Source organism: Syngnathus leptorhynchus, chromosome 18, assembly GCF_054491065.1.
Source record: "Syngnathus leptorhynchus isolate UIUO chromosome 18, UIUO_Slep, whole genome shotgun sequence".
NCBI lineage: Eukaryota > Metazoa > Chordata > Actinopteri > Syngnathiformes > Syngnathidae > Syngnathus > Syngnathus leptorhynchus.
The window spans coordinates 1,143,192-1,163,866 of NC_141212.1; the positions used below are offsets into that span (position 1 = coordinate 1,143,192).

Below are 20,675 nucleotides of genomic sequence, written 5' to 3' on the forward strand. Positions count from 1 at the left end.
CTCATCTTATTGTGTACACACAACAGACACGAGTAACGTTAGCAACGGCGCTAACAGCAGCGGAGGCGTCCGGGCTGGTCTGCGTTAGCTGAGAACTGCTCAGGTGCGCCGCGGGTAAAAAAGTGCCGACGGATTCCCGCCAACTTCTCCAATTGCGTCATCTCACCTTCTTTGGTGCTTCCTCGCGTCTGCAGCGCCGGTCCGAGGCCGGACGCGTACTCGGCGTTGACGCCGAGCTGGTAGGCGGTCCCGGGTCGAAGCCCCCTCAGCACGAGGGTGGGCTCGTCGCCGACCGTGAAGGCTTCCTGTTCGGGACCTTCCTCGCCCAGGGGTCGGAAGGTCACTCGGTAGCGCAGCACGGCTCCTCGGGCCGGCTGCCAGGACACGCGGAAGCTGTCCGTGGTCTCCTGGGACACTCTGGCGTTACGAACCGCGCTTTGTTCTGCCAGAGTGAAGGAGAAGGTTTTCGTGAATTCAGAGCAACGCTAGAGGCGACGCAGCTCATCGACGAACCCTCTAAGGTGGTCTCGTAGCCGACGAGGGGCAAACTGTCGCCTCGGTCGTACTGAGCCGAAACGTTGACTTGGTAGCGGGTGACCGGGGTGAGGTAAGGCAGGACGGCGGTTAGCGTGTCCCCGGGGACGGACATGGACACCAAATGGCTGTCGGAGATGTCGGCGGGTCGAAACTGGAGCAGGAAGGACTCGGCGTCGTTGGCGTCCATCCGCCACGAGGTCCGGAAGCTTCTGGAAGTCACTTCGGAGAAGGACAGGTCTCTGGGCTGGACTAGACCTGAAGAGCAGAATGCAGCCATTTTTGTTTTCTCCAAAACAAATGATCTGTTGTTGCATTTTGTAAGATGATCTTTTTCTCAACATTTTTGGGAGGGCGCGGCATCCATTATCTGCATCTTGCCATGAAGTAGCAAATGGAGATTAGCATTAGCCTGCGCTAACTTGCAAAGCTGCAACTTTGAGAAGGAGCTCAAGTGTCAGCCTCACGAGAAGCCAAAAAGTCTTGTAGCTGCCTGCAGCAAGCTCGCAAACGCGGCCATCGAGCAGCTCGAGTTTTTTTTTTTTTTTTTTTTTCCCGGCTTCCCTCGTGGACATCATCGCACAGAAGTCCGTTGCTATGCGCGTAAACACGACTGAAAAGAATAACAGATGAAAAGAAAGAAGAAAAAAAAAAAAGGCGGCGTGTCCCGAAGACAGATGTGGTGGATCTACACGCGATACATGTCGACAGACACATGTCGCACACGCCAGATTTACATCGGGGGCCCGTCCCGCAAAAATCCTGTCAAGTCCCAAAAAATGACGTCACTGGAGGAATGTGAGTCACCGTGGCTCCTGGCAGAAAAGAAAAGCGCTGCACTTTGTCTTTCCCTTTCAAAAGCGCAGACGCTGCTTGTCGGAACTTGACGAGCAGATGGCGGCCCGGAAGGAATGCTCGTCTCGCTCCGTTGTTTATTGCCCTGACGTGCACCTAAGATGGCTCCACGCGGCCGCCAGCGTCGCTTGACCCTCACGTGACCTTTCCGCACGCCGGCGGGTCAACATGTGGGCAAAACGTTAAGAGGGACGTGTGCGTGCGGAGATACACTCGGGTTTGGTTTTCAGGGAGTGCGAACGGGCTGACGCTCATAAAAAAATATTAAAAAAAAACATGCACAAAATCACTCAGCGCAGTGAAAACATGGAACAAGTCAACCGAGTGTCCAGATGGATGCGACGCGCGCAGTCAGCAGACACGCTACGGCATTCCACCGCTACGTCGGCCATTTTAAACTCGAGGTGCAGTACCGCGTCGTGCCACGAGGAAGAAGGTAAGACGCCTCACGTTTTTGCTGGATGTTGCGAAGCTCCTGCTCGATCCTCAGGCAGATGGACTGCGTCAGCTCCTTGGAGATCCTCTGGAAGGCGTCAAAGTCCTCCACGGTGTACACGTGCGTGTCGGCCGGGTCGTTGGCGATGGCCTCCAGCTCCGAGCGCACGGCGTCCTTCACGCCCACGGCGAAGATCTCCACGTCGGCGTCCCTCAGGTTGGTGGCGGGCTGCTGGAAGGCGTCCGAGGACTTGCCGTCCGTGATGAGGATGGTGACGCGGGGAACGTTGTGCCGGGCGCCCCTGGCCAGCTGGAAGATCTTCTCCCTCACGTAGGTCATGGCCTTGCCCGTGTTGGTGGAGCCGCCGCGGTACGGGAAGGAGCGCACCGCCTTCAGAACGCCGCTCAGGTCCGAGTGAGTGTTGAGCAGGAACTCGGTGTGCGGGTCGCGGCTGTACTGGACCAAGCTGATCTGGACCTTGTTGGGCCCGATGTCAAAGGTGTTGACCAGAACCTCCAGGAAGGCTCGGACTTTGGCGAAGTTGGCCAGGCCGATACTGTAGGACCCGTCCACCAGGAGAACCACGTCGGCTTGCACGTCCACGCCCAGGGAACACTCTGACCGGCGCCGGGACAAACGGACTCACGTGAAATAACCGCAAATGCAGCTCTCGTGATCGCCGCTGCCTCGACTTATGAGTAGAACGTGTCACCGCGACGACGCTTGTAAGTCAAGACGGGGACTCACCCACGGACACTTTGACGGGCTGCGTCCTCTGCATCAGGACGGCGGGCTGGCTAGGCGTCAGGCCTTTGAGCGCAAACAAGTTGATCTGGTATTCCGTGTCCGGGCTGAGGTCTCGGGCCGCCACCGAGGTTTCCGTGCGGCCCACGTAGAGCTCGTGACGCTTGGCTCCCGCCGTCATGGGGATCATCTGCAACTTGTAGCCCGAAACGTCGTCGCCGGAGGCGCTCCAGCGCAGCTTGATGGTCTTGGACGACACCTCCTCCGCCTGAAGATTGGAGGCGGGCTCCACGGCTGGCGGGGAAGCACGGGCGCCATCGTCACGGGCGCTTTGCAAACCTCCGAGGACGGACTTGAAATTTCCACACTGACCTTCTTCCCCGCTGACGAGGGAACTGAGCTGCTCTTCCACGCCGGCGCACACCTGACTGACGAGGTCCTCCCGAATATCGCGGATGTCCATCGAGGCGGCCACGTTGAAGACGTGACTCCAGTAGGGAGCGGACGCCAGCGCCCTCATTTGCGCCTCGTCGGACCGCCGGAAGCCTGCCGAGATTACAATTTGAACGTTCAAAAGAAGATTTTCAGCAAAAGACTTGCTCGGCTGGCCTGGAAAAGGTGCCAACGTGAAAACGGAATCCCGCAATTAAGCGAAACGAGGTGCGAAAGCGTTCCTGATTGTTTTCACGTGTGTGTGTTGTGAGGTGAGGGCAGTCCTGTTGTTTTATCTCTTCCAGCTGAAGATGAGCCGAGTGTTGATCTCCCGCCGGTCGGTCGCCCCGGCGACACAGCCCTTTGTGTATCCGCGTCCCGTCCACGCGCGGAAAGTGTGACGCCGCTCGCATTCCAGCTACGGCGCGGTAATACCCGAGGAATCCGATTGCGCCATCGCGAAGGAGAGGGAAGAAGTGGAGAGGAGAGAAGGTGGCGTGCGGCGGCGGCGTACCCACGACAAAGACCTCCGCGCCCTCGCTCTTCAGACGGCTGGCCGAACGTTGGGCCGAGTCGTCCCAGTCGCCGTCGTCGGTGAGGATCAGCGCCACTTTGGGGAAGGCCGTGCGGGAGCCCGCCGCCTCGCTCAAGGTGTTGCTCAGCAGGTAGTCCAGCGCGGCGCCTGAAGACAGCAAACATCAAATAAATAAATCACATCAAATTCTTTTTACAAACACTGCTTGTTTTTTTTCATTTTCTCTGCTTTTTGGTGTGAAACTCTTTGTTGAGGAGTCGCTGCCAACGACTGGCAAAACAATTCAACTTGAGGTGGCGAAGGAACTTGCGACATATTTCTTTTCTCGCGTTGACTCGCTGCTTTCGATTTACTCATTAGTCAAAACCAAGGCTGTGCCAATAAGTGTGTGTGTGCCCAAGTGCAAAACCAGATGCAGAACATATTGCTGACCTACTTCTTCTCCTTTCAAGGCAGCTCATAAATGGAAAGGGAACTCCATGCACTGACTGGACACTACATTAGGCACACCACCAAGATCCAATAACGTCGTTGCTCCGCCCCTATCGATTTTTTTAAATTTTTTTTTGAATCCGCACCTGTCCTGGCGTGGCCGTCGCGGATGTCCAGCGTCCCGATGGCTCGCAATAGGGCAGGTCGGCTCATGTGTCGGTCCAACGAGAAGCCGGCGGGCCCGGCGCTGCCGTACTGGAGCACGGCCACTCGGGTCTTGTCCGGGCCGATCTGGAAGGCGGCGGCCACGGCTGCCGCCAGCCCGCGTGCGTTTTTGAAGGCGGCCGGGTCCGAGGCCCAGGACCCGGCCAGCAGGACGACCACGTCCGCCACGGCGCTCACGGGACATTCTGGAGAGAAAACACACATAGTTGAGAAACCGCCTGAGGAACCTTTGCGGCTACCAACCTTTAGCGACTTACTTGCGGCATCTGCGTCCGGTCTTCTCGAAGGTCCTCCTCCGGACTCAACTTTGGACGGAAAGAGTTGACGGATGAAACAAGTTGACGTGAGTGACGGTGCGGTGGAAAAAGCGAGACGAGATGTTCGGGCTAACTCACTGGTGATTTGTCCTGAGGCGGGAAGACTCTCTTGCGCTCCGGCGTAGGCGTAGATACTGACTTCGTAGTCCACGTCTTGACTGAGCTCTGAGATGGTCGTGGACGTGGCCGACGGCGCCAGAGCAAATTCTCGTACGAGTTCACCTAAAAAAAAAAAAGTGTCACAAATGTCTTTATTGACAATAAAATCAAGATTTAACCTCGAAGGTTTTGAAGGCAGTGAATTTAGATTCTTGACATTCTGTTCTTAATGACAAAATGAACAGAATATTGTTTGTAATGATTTTTTTTTGGGCTCCAGTGTTTCTTTTGGCAGTTTAAATTTAGACGACTGAAGCGTGTCATGTTAAATGAAAATGAAACAAAGGTAATTCTGCCTTTTGTTGTGATGCCAATGATAATTCAAGCTGCAATATGTTTGAATGCTGTCAAATGAAAATGATTTAAGGTGACTTTGATGTGTCGCTTGAGGCCAGAAGGCGTTGTGGTGGTAAAAGAAAAAAAAAAAGAAAAAGTGGAATTGCTTTTCCCTGGAGGCGTGTGGAATAATGCTTTGCTTGTGTGTGCGTGGCGGCCTAATTGCAGGGTGCGTCCCGCTCATTAGTGCGGCGCGCGGTGAAGGCGGGACGGGGTGAGGACAGGACAGGACAGGACAGGACGGGACGAGACGGGCCGGCCCACCTGTGTCTGAAGTCACGTGTATCCTGTAGCCGTCGAGGTGCGAGCGCGGCCTTTTCCACGACATCTGCACCGTCCGCTCGTTGGCGATTTGAAAGGTCAAATCGGACGGCGGCTCCACTGCGCACAAAAAGAGCAAAACAAAAACGTGTTGAGGACGGCACACGCGCGCGTTGTGTACTTTTGTGTTGTTAGTCGGCATTCCGGGAGGTGACAGGCGGCTAGAGCAAAGAAAGGCCAACATCGATATGAGCAATTTGGGGTGTCCAACATATGGCGCGTGGGCCATGAGCGGACCGCTGTTTGTAATCAAGCGGTCCGCGGCACCTTCTGGTTTTATATTTGTGTGACTGTCTCATGAAATAAAAAGCAAGTCTGGCTCACTATTTCCCGCGTGCAGCTGTCAAACAAAACTTTGGACACCCCTGCTGCGTGATGAGACGTTGAGGCTTTTCTTTGCCGTCACACATGAAAATGGTTACGAGATGTTTTCATGTTTTCAGAACGGACATCAATCCAACACTTTTGAGTTGAATTGACCAACTGGCACGTTGGTCCACGTCCGTCCGGGCGCCTTCTGCCACGACCCCTACGACAAGGAGCAGAACTGTTCTCGGTGAGGGGGGGGACTAAAAGTGTCTTTTTGTGAGCAAACACACAACACAAATGTACGTGATGACAACATGACACGTGTACATGACAAGTTGCAGGCTACAACTTGGGAGACAAAAAGGCTCATGTACACAAAGACCCCGTGTTCTTTGTGGAATATTTTAAGGGGATATTCTTCAGGTTGGCTTGGAACGTACACACGTGCGACTAGCTAGCTACTTTGTTTTTTCTTTAACACTTTTTAAATCTCTCCTAAAACGACGACAAACAATTATGACTCTAGAACGTGAGCTAGCAAACAAATTAACTAGCGGCTAATGAAACTTCATAAATGCAACATTCCACACTTAGCATTAGCAACATGCTAGTAGACAAATACACGATAAAAAGGCAGTCAAGTCTTAGCTTTTTGCAAGTCTAAAAAAAAAAAAAAAACTGTTCCAGAACAAATTCCATTACGTTTTTTGTTTTTTTTTTCCAGCGCCAACCGCATCAGGTGAAGAATATCCCAGCAAAATATTGTCGTGAAGTCCAGACGGAGGTGCGGACTTGACCGAGAAGGTGACACGACGGCACGGGACGATGCGGAGGAAGCACCAACCTGACCATCGAGACGTTGCTTCTGCTTCCCGGGATAAAAAAAAGCAAAATTGTCCAGAAGACGCACGCCGCTTGTCCGCAGGCTGTTTATTGTCTCTTTCGAGCTATTCCGTCACACCATCGCGAGGATGAACACTTAGGCCTACTACGCTACTTCATGTTTCTTCATTCTGCTCACACTTGGGGGGGGAGAAATAATATTCGGGTGGCAATTGGTGGAAAAAATGTTGATGAAGCGCAGCAGTTTTGTCGAGTGGATCGCGCACGGATGGAGTTTATTAGCCGAGGCCGCGGGAGGTCAGACAGAACAGGCGCTTTTTCTTTTTCCTGCTCATTCTCTCCCGAAGGACACTTTGGGAGAAAATAAGCAGACTGATTTTTGTTCACCCCCCCCACCCCCCAGTTGGTGTTCAACTTGTGGAAAAAGATGAGTCGAAGTCATATTTAGTCTTCACGTTCCATAAGGAGAAATTACCCGGCAGGAAAATTGGCAGCTCGCCTGACGGCCACTTTTTCTTTTTTTTTCCCCCCGCTGTTTCTTTTTCTTCGTTTTCTTTTTGCAGTCTCCACAGAGCCTCTACGCAACTGCGCCTCTCAGTGGCCATGTGGAGATGTGCAGTTTTTCTATCTGCGACTGCAAAAACACCTTTGCTTGTCTTGTACGATAAAAAATATGAAGCATCAGATTCATAAACAATAAGCAGCATCAAATACAAACAGAGCATCATTCTTAGCAGACAATTCATGAATGACATTTGGAATATGAACAGCATGATTTTTTTTTCAAGATCAGCAAACTTAAGATGACAAAACATCAGTAAAAAAAAAATATTCCAATCACACACGCAGTCTCACACCAACTCACTTGAAGGATCGCTTTCTTTAGTTCACAACAACGCCAAGAGACACGCAAGGAAAGGCAGAGGTGAAAGGTCAAGGGGGGAAGAGGAGGAGGAGGAGGTCTTACCTTGGTCCTGGGCCGAAGAGGCCAGCACCAGTGCCAGCAGCGCCGCGGCCACCAGAGGCAGCCCACTCTTCATTTTGGCTTCCTGTGGCTCACCACAGCTCGGACGACGGCTGCCAACAGCACCGCCGCCACCGCCGAGATGATGACGACCACCGCGACATGTGAGGAGGAGGAGGAAGACCAGGGCGACATGTGAGAACGCAGGAGATGCTGCCGCAAAGAGCGCAAAGGGGGAGAAGGGGAAAGAGGAGCACAAGGAGGTATAGGAAAGGAAAGATGAGGAGGAGGGAAGGAGGCACCAGAACAAAACGGCCGAGGAGGCGCTTTGGCAAAAAAGAAAGAAGGAGAAAATGAGGAGGACGGAGCAAAAGCAGGGCTGGAAGGAGAAGGAGGAGGAGGGATGAATAAAGAACAGGACTAAGGAGGTAATTGCAGGAAGGGAAAGAGAAGGTGTAGGAAAGGAGAGAAGGGAGGAAGGAGGTATGGAAAACAGGATCTTATCGGATCATCTGAAACTATCTTTAGGCATTATTTTCTCATCTTCCCCAATCCCCCCAAAAAGTACATTGTGCCTGCCTGTGTGGATGAAGAATAAAGGAAACGAGAGGAGAAGACGTAAAAAGAGCAAGGAAGGAAGCAAGGAAGGAAGGAAGGAAGGAAGGGCAGAAGAGAAATTCTGTGTACCTGCGCGCGGACGGACGTCAAATGAAAAAAAAAAATGAAGAGGGCAACTTTTCGACAAGAGCTGACACAACTTTGCCCTACGCGAGAAACGAAGAGCAGCATGAAGAAAAGAAGAAAAGTCGGCGGACGTGGAATTAGCAGACGTCATCACATGCAGACATATGGGAAAACGTCATCAATGACCAACGGATCAGATGTGTCTCACCAACCTGAAGTTCGGTCTCCCAACTTTTCACCCACCGAGAAGATGATGATAATGATGATGAAGAAGAAGGAGGGGGGAGGAAAAGGAGGAAGGGGAGCTCGTGCGCTTCTCGGAGGTGTTCCGAGCTTCTGGTCGCAACGCGGCGGGCGTCGTCGAATTTTCCTCCAAGTGGGCCGAGCCTCCCCTCCGCGCCCTATTTAAAAGGGGGAGGGGGTTAAGGGGGCCGGTTTGCCCACCCAGCGGACCACAAGCACCAAAGTCACTCTAGGAAACTTTGAGACGTCTCACATGCGCTCATTATTTGTGCCGATTCAGCATATCAAGCGAATTATTTCCTCGACTCGCAAATTACTTCCTCTACTCACCAAAAAATATACATCAAAATTCATTCGTCAACACTTATAAGTGGTCACCTTGTCAAGAGCAAACGTTCACGTGGTCAGGAGGAATAATTGCTCCAGTCTACGCGAGGGCGCCCTCTCGTGGCCACCGCCAGAAGCGCCGCGAGGGGCTTGCCAACTTCGTCTGCAGTACTTGACGACGGTTCCGGGATGTCTCCACCAGCAGGAAATATGGAATGAGGCCTCCACGTTCCTTCCGGGGACCCACTTGACGTTGTTTGTGAAACATCCGCAAACATTTACCGAGCGCCGCTTTCATAATGCTCGAGGCAACGAATGGAATCGGCATTCTCAGGGGGAAAAAAAAGAAAATCAAAAGACGGCAAGCGGCAGGAGTTGGCTCATGAGACGTTTAATTGATCTCGCACAGAAATAAATATTGATCCCATGAACATGACAGGAACAACATGACTATCATGGTTATCGCACTCGACAGGACGTGAAGGTGGTGGAGTCAAGCCTACTTCCAGGCTTTGGCAGCTTTCAGGAGCTCGTACATCACGTAACCCACACCTGTGCACCGCAACACAACAATTGGTTTGTTTGTTTTTAATTGGATTCAGAATCCCCCCACCCGGTGCAATTTAAGAAGGCCAACAGACGTTCCGCCATGCCACGCCAATGCTGTCTCATCTTCTTTTGGCTTTTTTTGCGTACGTCCCCAAGATCACGCTCAATCAATCACAGGCTCAACCACGCTTCATGTTCCAGCGCTACAATTTATTAGCTCTATATTTTTAACGTCACGTCATCTACTGAGAATGAAAACCGGTTCGTGTCCTTTTTTTTTTTTTGCCCGACCACCTATAAGGTGTGAAAGGTCAACTTGCGACAAGTGTCATTTTGTGCTTTGCGCTGCCTCACCTAATACGGTGAGCGTCATGGTGGCTCGGTAGAGCACCGCGTCGGCCACGCCACCTTTCAGATGCACCGGGACGCCGTTGTCCTCCTGACACACACACACAAAAAACAAAAAGCACAGATGAAAGACGGCAACAGGTTGGACCGTTGGGAACACGTTTTCAAGGTGAGCCGCAAACGAGCGAGTGGCGTTTGCGTCGGCGCCTTTGACTGATGCCTCCAAAGATTTTTGTGGCCGCCAAAGCAAGCTAGCAAAGCAAACACATGTATTGCATTTCGTGCTGGTCTGCTTCCCGATGACAACACGCGTCTCGTCTGGAGCGGGAGATAAATAATGAACGATTAGGACTTGATGGCAGGGGTAACGACGGAAGGTGAAGCGGCAAAGCGGTCGTCTGAGAATGTCGTGCGGGGGAAAAAAGACAAGCAACATGTTTGCTTCTTTTTTTTTTTTTTTTCCATCTTGTCACGGCGGCATTGATTGACGGCGGCGGTTTTGGCCAGCGTGGCGTCCTCGCTGTCGTCTACGCTCGCTCAGCTTTTGTTTTGCAGCGACGAGACAGCCGGGTTCAAATCCAAAACGAGAAGCCGCCGGGTCATTTCGGCAGTACGTCAAAGACGCTCGCATTTCAAAAGCATCCTCAGTCAAATCTGTTTCTAAAGTGCAAACAGGTGGGATTTTTTTTGTTTAATGAATAACACAGCAAAATGACTCCACATTGAGCAAAACACAAATATGCCAGGAAGGTTGTACCAACATTCTTAATTCACATCCTTTTTTTAATGACAGTACTGCTAATTTCCCTTAGCCTCTCAATTGAATTCCCATGGTGTCCTAGCATTAAGCTAGCAGAATTTTATTATCGTATGCTTACATGTCAATATAAAACGCTGAATTATGCGAGTCACTTTTCCAGTAAACTTCCCCTCGGAGTGACAAACAGCTTGAAGCGAGCACGCCTTGCATCTTATATGGAAAACCGAGCAATCGCGGGAGTCAGAACAAGCAAAAAAAAAAAAAAATCCACGGCTGGGTCATTAATTTTCCAAAGAGGCCACGTGAGTAAGTGGAACGGTCGCCGAAGGCCATGCCAACATGCTAACCTCAAGTATGTTCCACATTCATTTCATGGACTCATATAAAGCACGACGCTGTCTGCGAGCTGCTACTTGTGTACATCTTGTTACAATTACCAACAGTACATCATCAGCAAGAAAATTAGAAGCAGCGGATGAACGCGAGGCCTCGGTTGGACGGCGGCAAAAGGCGGATGTGAGGCGTGCAGGCTACCTGGAAGAGCTTCTGGTTCTTGGGGACCTTGTTCTCCACCGACCTCCGAGCGGAGCCGCAAAAGGTCCGCCGCGCCACCTTCTGGAGCGTCTGGGAATGACAGAACGAGGCTATGTCAGTTCTGGATATGTTTACAGTTAAGCCTGGAGCGCATGCAGCACATGCTCGGGAAAATAGAGGTCAAGCTCCTGGATCTGCTTGCTTATCTTGATTTCGATGTCTTTCTATGGAACGCCATACTTTTGGCAGTGCTGCCATCTAGTGGAATGCACGGCGCACAGCCATTTGCAATGCAGTTGAAGTGTTTGAAATGTTTATTAAAGCACGTTTTGAATAGATTGTACTTAAAGGAAATCATTTTTAATAGATACATTTTAGAAAATGTCATTTTAAATTCGGTGTTACACCTAAACTCGGTGGCCACAATTTGGTGCATTTTTATCCGTTGTAGACTCAAAAGGTTTTTTTTCTCTCATTCGTCCAGTTACGTTGCAGTTTCGTGAGCTCATTTCCCTAATCAAAATCTTGACCATTTCAAACGTAGCAAGTGTTTGAGTACATATTTTGATTAAAGGTAAAATTTCATTCGAGGGATCACAACTGATTCCCGTGGCAGTTGATGCAAGTAAATGCTAAAAATACATTTGGCATGACGAGAAACAAAGCAAATGCCAAAAAATACTAAAGCTGAACGTTCACTTGGGAAATAACGATTCAATTGACGATAAAACCTGATGTGATCGAAATGAAAAAGATTCAAGCGAGTTAGCGAAACGGCATTAGCAGCCTTTGACCCCTGGACGACGCGGAGGTCAACGAACGCGTCCTGGCGAATTCCAAGACACGCAGAAACACCGGCAAACGTTCGCAAAGCAAAACGAGCCGCTAAATCCCAAAAGGACTCACAAATAAGCTTCGGTTCATCTTGGGTGCTCGCCTTTCTCGCACAAGGACGCCAGAAACTTCCGCTTGTCGCGCTTCTTCGTCTGCTTTTCTTCTTCTTGTATTTCTAGCAGAGCGCATTCAAGACGTGCTCTCTCCTGCCCTCTAGCGGCTTTTTTTTTGGAAGCGCATGAGTCACCTTGGCCTGCCCTCGCAATGGAAAATGAAACATGAATGATAAAATAAGCAATAGCCACCCTGATTTACATTTATTTAAGTCTTTTTATTCGCACACAAACACACTTTTAAAAGTTTTATCTGAGATCAAAAGAGACGTAACGATAACACGTCTCACGTTCTCAGTCCAACACACACGCAAACAATCAGACGCACACAAGCTAGTTTTCATGTTTGCGACAAAATCACTTTCATTTTATCTCTTTATTTGTTCCCATTGTGCATTGGCTGTCCGGTTCTAAAAGAAGCAGCGTGATGTCTGAATGGCGACTTTGATAAGCAGCGTTTGAGCTCTTCCTAATATGGCCTCCTGACAACTCAAGGTCACCGCCGTGACCTTACCGCGTCTCCTCGGACAGATTTAGCATCCCCCTTTTCTGTATTTTCCTGCCTCATCTCCTTGTTGGGTGTTGCGGGTGCCTTTAAAAGCTGGTCCTTCTCGTCCCCGGCGTCACAGTATCGCTTTGCCTTTTTTCTTCCCATTCAAAATGTCCGACGCAGTGATGGCCGAGTTCGGGAAGGCGGCTCCGTACCTCAGGAAGTCAGAGAAGGAGCGTCTGGAAGCTCAGACCAGACCCTTTGACATCAAGACACAATGTTTTGTGGCGGACGACAAGGTGGAGTACATGAAGGGACAAATCCAGAGCAAAGACGGCGCCACGGTCACGGTGAAGAAGGAGGACGGGAACACGGTGAGCGCGAAGGAAGCCGACGTGCACCCGCAGAATCCGCCCAAATTCGACAAAATCGAAGACATGGCCATGTTCACTTTTCTCCACGAGCCGGCCGTGTTGTTCAATCTGAAGGAGCGCTACGCCGCCTGGATGATCTACACCTACTCGGGCCTCTTCTGCGTCACCGTCAACCCGTACAAGTGGCTTCCCGTCTACGACGCCGAGGTGGTGGCGGCCTACAGAGGGAAGAAGAGGACCGAAGCTCCTCCTCACATCTTCTCCATCTCCGACAACGCTTACCAGTACATGCTGACCGACAGGGAGAACCAGTCGGTCCTCATCACCGGAGAATCCGGGGCGGGCAAGACCGTCAACACCAAGAGGGTCATCCAGTACTTTGCCAGCATCGCCGCCGTGGGCGGGGCGGGCAAAAAGGACCCCAGTAAGGGGACCCTGGAGGACCAGATCATCCAAGCCAATCCAGCTCTGGAAGCTTTCGGCAACGCCAAAACCTTGAGGAACGACAACTCGTCCCGCTTTGGCAAGTTCATCCGGATCCACTTCGGGAACAGCGGAAAGCTGTCGTCGGCCGACATCGAGACGTACCTGCTGGAGAAGTCCCGGGTCACCTTTCAGCTCAAGGCCGAAAGGAACTACCACATCTTCTACCAGATCCTGTCCAATCAGAAGCCGGATTTGCTGGACCTGCTGCTCATCACCAACAACCCGTACGACTACAGCTACATCTCCCAGGGAGAGGTGACGGTGGCCTCCATCAACGACTCGGAGGAGCTGATGGCCACCGACAGCGCCTTCGACGTGCTGGGCTTCACCCCGGAGGAGAAGATGGGCGTCTACAAGCTGACGGGCGCTATCATGCACTACGGGAACCTGAAGTTCAAGCAGAAGCAGCGGGAGGAGCAGGCCGAGTCCGACGGGACCGAAGCGGCCGACAAGTCGGCTTACCTGATGGGCCTCAACTCCGCCGACCTCATCAAAGGCTTGTGCCACCCCAGAGTCAAGGTCGGCAACGAGTACGTGACCAAAGGCCAGAGCGTGGACCAGGTCTACTACTCCATCGGCGCCTTGGCCAAGTCTGTGTACGAGAAGATGTTCAACTGGATGGTGGTCAGGATCAATCAGTCCCTGGACACCAAGCAGCACCGGCAGTACTTCATCGGCGTGCTGGACATTGCCGGCTTTGAAATCTTTGACTACAACACCTTTGAGCAATTGTGCATCAACTTCACCAACGAGAAACTGCAACAGTTCTTCAACCATCACATGTTTGTTCTGGAGCAAGAGGAGTACAAGAAGGAAGGCATCGACTGGGAGTTCATCGACTTCGGCATGGACCTGCAGGCTTGTATCGATCTGATCGAGAAGCCGCTGGGGATCATGTCCATTCTGGAAGAAGAATGCATGTTCCCCAAAGCCAGCGACCAGACCTTCAAGTCCAAGCTCTACGACAACCATCTGGGCAAGAACAAAATGTTCGAGAAGCCCCGAGCCGCCAAGGGAAAAGCGGAGGCTCATTTCGCCCTGGTCCATTACGCCGGCACCGTGGACTACAACATCACCAACTGGCTGGTGAAGAACAAAGATCCTCTCAACGAAACCGTGGTGGGCCTCTACCAGAAGTCCTCGCTCAAGCTTCTCAGCCAGTTATTTTCCAGTTACTCGGGCACCGACGGCACCGACAAAGGCGGCAAAGGAGTCAAGAAGAAGGGCTCGTCCTTCCAGACCGTCTCGGCCCTCCACCGAGAGAACCTCAACAAGCTGATGACCAACCTGAAGACCACGCATCCCCACTTTGTCCGCTGCCTGATTCCAAACGAGCGCAAGACTCCGGGAGTCATGGACAACTGTCTGGTCATGCACCAGCTGCGTTGCAACGGCGTTCTTGAAGGTATTCGAATTTGCAGGAAGGGCTTTCCAAACCGGGTCCTCTACGGAGACTTCAAACAGAGGTACAGGATCCTCAACGCCTCCGCCATCCCCGAGGGTCAGTTCATGGACTGCAAGAAGAGCGCCGAGAAGCTGCTCTCGTCGCTGGACATCGACCACACGCAGTACAAATTTGGCCACACCAAGGTGTTCTTCAAAGCCGGCCTGCTCGGCACGCTGGAGGAGATGCGAGACGAGCAGCTCTCGCGGATCATCACCAGAATCCAGGCCAACGCTCGTGCTCTGCTCATGAGGGCCCAGTTTGCCAAGCTGGTGGAGCGCAGAGATGCCCTCATGGTCATCCAGTGGAATCTCCGCTCCTTCCTGAGCGTGAAGAACTGGCCCTGGATGAAGCTCTTCTTCAAGATCAAGCCCCTGCTGAAGAGCGCAGAGTCCGAGAAGGAGATGGCCAACATGAAGGACGAGTTCAACAAGCTGAAGGAAGCCCTGGAGAAATCCGAAGTGCGTCGGAAGGAGCTGGAGGAGAAGATAGTGAGTCTCCTTCAAGAGAAGAACGATCTGACTCTGCAGATTCAATCGGAGCAAGACACGCTCACCGACGCCGAGGAACGATGCGAGCAGCTCATCAAGAGCAAGATACAACTGGAGGCAAAGCTCAAGGAGATCAACGAGAGGCTGGAGGACGAAGAGGAACTGAACGCCGACCTCACGGCCAAGAAACGCAAGTTGGAAGACGAGTGCTCAGAGTTGAAGAAAGACATAGACAACCTTGAGCTGACTTTGGCCAAAGTGGAGAAAGAGAAACACGCCACGGAGAACAAAGTCAGAAACCTGAGCGAGGAGATGGCCTCGCAGGATGAGAACATCCTCAAGCTGACCAAAGAGAAGAAAGCGCTGCAGGAGGCTCACCAGCAAGTGCTGGATGATCTCCAGAATGAGGAGGACAAAGCCAACACCCTCAACAAATGCAAAGTCAAGCTGGAGCAGCAGGTGGATGACCTGGAAGGCTCCTTGGAACAGGAGAAGAAGTTGCGCATGGAGCTGGAGCGCTCCAAGCGGAAGCTGGAGGGAGACGTCAAGCTGACTCAAGAGAGCTTGATGGACTTAGAAAACGACAAGCAGCAACTGGAGGAGAAGCTGAAGAAGAAAGACTTTGAGGCAGCTCAGATCGCCGGCAAATTGGACGACGAGCAGGTCGCCTCGGGTCAGCTCCAGAAGAGGCTGAAGGAAAACCAGGCCAGGATCGAGGAACTGGAGGAGGAGCTGGACGCCGAGCGTGCGGCGCGAGCCAAAGTGGAGAAGCAACGCTCCGACCTTTCCCGTGAGCTGGAGGACATCAGCGAACGTCTGGAGGAGGCGGGCGGAGCCTCGTCGGCGCAGGTGGAGCTCAACAAGAGGAGGGACGCCGAATTCCAGAAGCTCCGTCGGGAGCTGGAGGAGTCCACCCTCCAGCACGAGGCCACCGCCGCCGCGCTCAGGAAGAAGCACGCCGACAGCGTGGCCCAACTGGGCGAGCAAATCGACAACCTCCAGCGAGTCAAGCAGAAGCTGGAGAAGGAAAAAAGCGAGTTGAAGCTCGAGCTGGACGACGTGGCTTCCGGCATGGAGAACATGGCCAAGAACAAATCCAACGTGGAGAAGATCTGCCGAAGCACCGAGGACGCCATGAGCGAGTACAAGAGCAAGTACGAAGAGGCCCAACGCTCCGTCAACGAGCTGAGCACCCAGAGGGCCAAACTTCTGGCCGAGAACGGCGAGTTTGGTCGGCAGATGGAGGAGAAGGACTGCTTGATCTCGCAGCTCACCAGAGGAAAGAACTCGTACAACCAGCAGGTGGAAGATCTCCGCAGACAACTGGAAGAGGAAGTCAAGGCCAAGAACGCGCTGGCCCACGCCGTGCAGTCGGCCCGTCACGACTGCGATCTGCTCCGAGAGCAGTTCGAAGAAGAGCAGGAAGCCAAGGCGGAGCTGCAGAGGGCCCTCTCCAAATCCAACAGCGAGGTCTCGGCGTGGAGGAACAAGTACGAAACCGACGCCATCCAGAGAACCGAGGAGCTGGAGGAAGCCAAGAAGAAGCTGGTCCAGAGACTGCAGGAGGCCGAGGAGGCCATCGAAGCGGCAAATGCCAAATGTTCCTCCCTGGAGAAGACCAAGCACCGTCTCCAAAACGAGATTGAGGACCTGATGCTGGACCTGGAGAGGTCCAATGCGGCTTCCGCCAGCCTGGACAAGAAACAACGGGCTTTTGATAAAGTCTTGGCGGAGTGGAAGCAAAAGTTTGAGGAGAGCCAGTGTGAGCTGGAAGCCTCCCAGAAGGAGGCACGGAGCCTCAGCACCGAACTCTTCAAACTGAAGAATTCTTACGAGGAGTGCCTGGACCACCTGGAAACCCTCAAGAGAGAGAACAAGAACCTGCAGGAGGAGATCTCGGACCTCAGCGACCAGCTCGGGGAAGGTGGCAGAAGTGCTTGTGAACTTGAGAAGATGAGGAAACAGCTAGAGCAAGAAAAGGCGGAGCTCCAGTCTGCGCTGGAAGAAGCCGAAGGTTCTCTGGAGCACGAGGAGAGCAAAATCCTACGAGCGCAACTGGAGTTCAACCAAGTGAAGGCCGACATGGAACGGAAAGTGTCTGAGAAGGACGAGGAGATGGAACAGGCCAAGCGAAACTACCAACGCACGGTGGACTCGCTCCAGTCCTCCCTGGAGTCTGAGACCAGGAGCCGCAACGAAGCCCTGAGAGTGAAAAAGAAGATGGAGGGGGACCTCAACGAGATGGAGATCCAGCTGAGCCAAGCCAACAGGCAAGCGGCCGACGCCCAGAAACAACTCAAAAACCTGCAGGTCTTCTTGAAGGACACTCAGTTGCAACTGGACGACGTCCAGCACGGGAACGACGACCTGAGGGAGAACATCGCCGTCCTGGAACGTCGAAACAATTTGATCCAGGCTGAGCTGGAAGAGGTGAGGGCCGCGCTGGAGCAGACGGACAGGAGCCGCAAGCTGGCCGAGCAGGAGCTGAGCGACTCCACCGAGCGCATGCAGCTCCTGCACTCTCAGAACACCAGCCTGATCAACCAGAAGAAGAAGCACGAGGCCGACCTCCTGCACCTGCACAACGAAATGGAGGAGTTGGTCCAAGAGAGTCGCAACGCCGAAGAAAAGGCAAAGAAAGCCATCACCGACGCCGCCATGATGGCCGAGGAGCTGAAGAAGGAGCAAGACACCAGCGCGCATCTGGAGCGCATGAAGAAGAACATGGAACAGACCATCAAAGACCTGCAGCACCGCCTGGACGAGGCCGAGCAGATTGCCATGAAAGGTGGCAAGAAGCAACTCCAGAAAATGGAGCTTCGCGTCAAAGACCTGGAGAACGAGCTGGAAGCGGAGCAGCGCAGAGGAATCGAGTCCATCAAAGGCGTCCGCAAGTACGAACGCCGCATCAAAGAACTCACTTATCAGACCGAAGAAGATCGCAAGAACGTAGCTCGGCTCCAGGACTTGGTGGACAAACTGCAGGTGAAAGTCAAATCCTACAAGCGCGCCGCCGAGGAGGCCGAGGAAGCGGCTAACGGCAACGTGGCTAAAATGCGCAAGCTGCAACACGAGCTGGAAGAAGCGCAGGAGAGGGCCGACGTGGCCGAGAGCCAAGTCAACAAGCTGAGGGCCAAGACCAGAGACGGGGGCGTCAAGAAGAACCTGGACGACTGACGCACAAGTAAGCCGACTGTCCATCAAATCAGAATGCTAAAGCTAGCAACATGTGAGCAGTATTGATATTTTTTTTTGACAGGCTTGTTTTTGAGGTGAGCAGCACCAAGCTGCAGAATGACAAAGTCCCGCCACAGCTGTCATTCCACTCCAAGCCAACAGGTGGCGCCCAAGAGTATATCACTTGGCTGTCACTCAAGTTGAAATAAATGCATGTGTTTGCACAGCTTCCTGCCTGCTTGTTCTCTTCAAAATAAGAGTTAGCAACAGATGACATCATCGCCATGAAACAACACAAAAGAAAAAAAAATGCTTTGGTGTCATCTGAATACCATTTTTATTTTCACATTTTTTGGATGAGGAAGCCGCTGAAGGTTGTCAGTCGGCTCTGGTCAAAAACGCTATTGTTGGCCCACAAGGTGACCCAGACCTTGTCTCCCTGCTCCAGTTCCAGCGGCATCCCGTTGGTGGCGCTACTGAAAGTGCCCTGCGTGTCGTAGATGGCGAACATGTTGACGCCGTTCTTTATCACGGCCGCGTTCAAGGCCTCCGAGTTGCCCACGTTGCCGTTGAGCATGATGAAGTAGAGCCCTTTGACCGGGGCCGTGAAGATCCCTGTTGGGGGGGGGGGGGTCACGGCCGTGTTAGCGCCACAATGGGTTCTTTAGCAGAAGAAGCTGGAGCCTACCCGTGTTGGAGTCGTAGCCGTTCCCCACGTTGTGGATGACTCGCTTGAACATCAGGGTGGTTTCCGTATTGAAGGGGCCCAGGTGGGTCCAGTCCGAGGTGGTGACCAGCGCCGCCGCAAAGGACACCGGCGCCTTGGCTATACACACACGTCACAAGGATGAGCTTCAGGGTCTCCAGTCTCTGACCCCTTTGGGATTGTGGCTCATCAACTGACCTGCTTCGGCCGCGTCCTTCTCCAGCTTGTCCACGCGCGCCGCCAGCTTCTGCAGGGGGCTTTCGGCGTTTTCAAACGTGACACGCTCGTTGCCAAAGTACAACTGAGCCCGAAGGCCGCCCACAGCGCACACGATTAGCAAGGCGGTGGTCAAGCAAGAACACGCCATGGCGGAGATGATCTCAGATGAGGCTTCTGGGCTTCACCTCAAGGCTTTTTGAATGAAACCAACCCGTCCGTGCTTTCTCTCTCTCTCTCTTCAAAGGTTATTCAACTGGACGAGGTGGACTTTGCATGCAAATATTTGCAGCTCCTAATATGGCATGAATATGAGCTTTTTTTTTTGTTTTTTTTCCTACGTCATCTTGAGACATTCTACCTTGTGAGTGCAATTGCGAACAGCGGAGAAGTCTTAATGACTCGGCGTCGTAGTTCCGGTTTCGAAAATCATTCGTATTTTAGACATTGTGCCAACGCTGACCTATAAATATATCGAATTGTCCGTGGAAAGTTTCAAATAAAAAGTGCTCCTCTTGATGTGTTGTTGATGTTGACCTTATTAAACGGCAACTTGGCAAGACACATTTATGAACACACAAGAAGACCATTTCTTTTTTTTTTTTTTCAATTTCATTTTATTTTTACGCTTGTCTTGAAGTCGGCCTCCCGCAAACCTCGGTTAAGGGAGGGGACTGATGAGGAAGCCACTGAAGGTGGTGAGGCGGCTCTGGTCAAAGACCTTCTGGTTGGCCCACAAGGTGACCCAGAGCTTATCGCCCACGTCCAGTTGCAGCGCCATGCCGTTGGTGGCGCTGCTGAACTTGTTCTGGTTGTCATAGATGGCGAACATGTTGACGCCGTCCTTCACCACCGCTGCGTTCAGGCCCCCGTCAGATCCGGCGGCGCCAGTGAAAGTCACGAAGTAGAGACCCTTGGTCGGGGCGGTGAAGATGCCTGCGTAAGGAAGATCACCGCTTTGTTAGCGCCCTCTTGTGGTGACCGAGCGCAAGAACGCCTGAGGAGTGTTTTTTTTTTTTTTCTTCTTTTCGGTGGTCGTCCTACCTGTGTTGTCATCGTAGCCGTTGCCCACGTTGGTGACCACCCTCTTGAACACCAGAGTGGTGTCCGTGTTGAAAGGGCCGAGGTCAGCCGGCGCCTGGTTGTCGGTCCTCAACGCCACCGAGAATGCCACCTGTTGCCCAGCTGCACCAAAAAAAGTGATCTTAAAACTGGAGCCGAGGTTTTGGACTGAAAAAGCTCAAAGGACTTTCCAGATGTGAAAGGCGGTCCAACTCACCTTGAGCCCAAAGCCCAGCCGGGCCGCACAACAGCAACGCAGCAATCACCAACTGGTAAGCCATTTTCGGATGAAGCGGCATCTGGATCGCTGGCCTTACTTAAAGCCCCGCAGACACGACCTTTGGCATTTACACCCTGTGACAAATATTTGTCGAATTGACCAGACATTATACATT

General features: G+C 52.5%; 4 protein-coding genes and 1 pseudogene across 9 annotated transcripts in view; 1 reads left to right on the top strand and 4 right to left on the bottom strand.

The window, feature by feature from the left end:
* LOC147042149 (collagen alpha-1(XII) chain-like) overlaps positions 1-8,930 on the bottom strand; it is a 33,914-nt gene extending 24,984 nt beyond the window's left edge. Inside the window, exons 1-13 of one of the 6 annotated variants that reach the window (XM_085938369.1) lie at positions 8,700-8,930; positions 8,339-8,527; positions 7,446-7,555; positions 5,270-5,386; positions 4,589-4,732; positions 4,451-4,498; positions 4,115-4,378; positions 3,516-3,683; positions 2,942-3,115; positions 2,573-2,863; positions 1,840-2,442; positions 514-792; positions 167-442 (exon numbers count right to left, since the gene is read on the bottom strand). In XM_085938369.1, coding sequence (XP_085794495.1) covers positions 167-442; positions 514-792; positions 1,840-2,442; positions 2,573-2,863; positions 2,942-3,115; positions 3,516-3,683; positions 4,115-4,378; positions 4,451-4,498; positions 4,589-4,732; positions 5,270-5,386; positions 7,446-7,518 — 2,437 coding nt within the window. In that variant the 5' untranslated portion in view covers positions 7,519-7,555; positions 8,339-8,527; positions 8,700-8,930. Of the gene's footprint in view, positions 1-166; positions 443-513; positions 793-876; positions 1,480-1,839; positions 2,443-2,572; positions 2,864-2,941; positions 3,116-3,515; positions 3,684-4,114; positions 4,379-4,450; positions 4,499-4,588; positions 4,733-5,269; positions 5,387-6,337; positions 7,556-8,338 lie in introns of those variants that run through there. The other 5 variants (XM_085938368.1, XM_085938373.1, XM_085938371.1 and 2 more) reach the window with 5 other exon arrangements.
* A 136-nt stretch (positions 8,931-9,066) lies between these two features.
* cox7a2b (cytochrome c oxidase subunit 7A2b) lies at positions 9,067-11,933 on the bottom strand. The gene is made up of 4 exons (XM_085938401.1): positions 11,794-11,933; positions 10,888-10,977; positions 9,600-9,684; positions 9,067-9,248 (listed from the first exon to the last, which is right to left on the bottom strand). The coding sequence occupies exons 1-4, from the start codon at positions 11,908-11,910 to the stop codon at positions 9,196-9,198; spliced, it is 345 nt and encodes a 114-aa protein (XP_085794527.1). The 5' UTR covers positions 11,911-11,933; the 3' UTR covers positions 9,067-9,195.
* Positions 11,934-12,494: 561 nt separating this feature from the next.
* On the top strand, positions 12,495-18,453 carry LOC147042151 (myosin-6 pseudogene; annotated as a pseudogene).
* Positions 18,454-18,609: 156 nt separating this feature from the next.
* Positions 18,610-19,429, bottom strand: LOC147042152 (complement C1q tumor necrosis factor-related protein 3-like). The gene is made up of 3 exons (XM_085938399.1): positions 19,201-19,429; positions 18,985-19,122; positions 18,610-18,911 (listed from the first exon to the last, which is right to left on the bottom strand). The coding sequence occupies exons 1-3, from the start codon at positions 19,367-19,369 to the stop codon at positions 18,640-18,642; spliced, it is 579 nt and encodes a 192-aa protein (XP_085794525.1). The 5' UTR covers positions 19,370-19,429; the 3' UTR covers positions 18,610-18,639.
* Positions 19,430-19,807: 378 nt separating this feature from the next.
* LOC147042153 (complement C1q tumor necrosis factor-related protein 3-like) lies at positions 19,808-20,663 on the bottom strand. The gene is made up of 3 exons (XM_085938400.1): positions 20,498-20,663; positions 20,263-20,403; positions 19,808-20,154 (listed from the first exon to the last, which is right to left on the bottom strand). The coding sequence occupies exons 1-3, from the start codon at positions 20,577-20,579 to the stop codon at positions 19,880-19,882; spliced, it is 498 nt and encodes a 165-aa protein (XP_085794526.1). The 5' UTR covers positions 20,580-20,663; the 3' UTR covers positions 19,808-19,879.
* Positions 20,664-20,675: the final 12 nt, after the last annotated feature.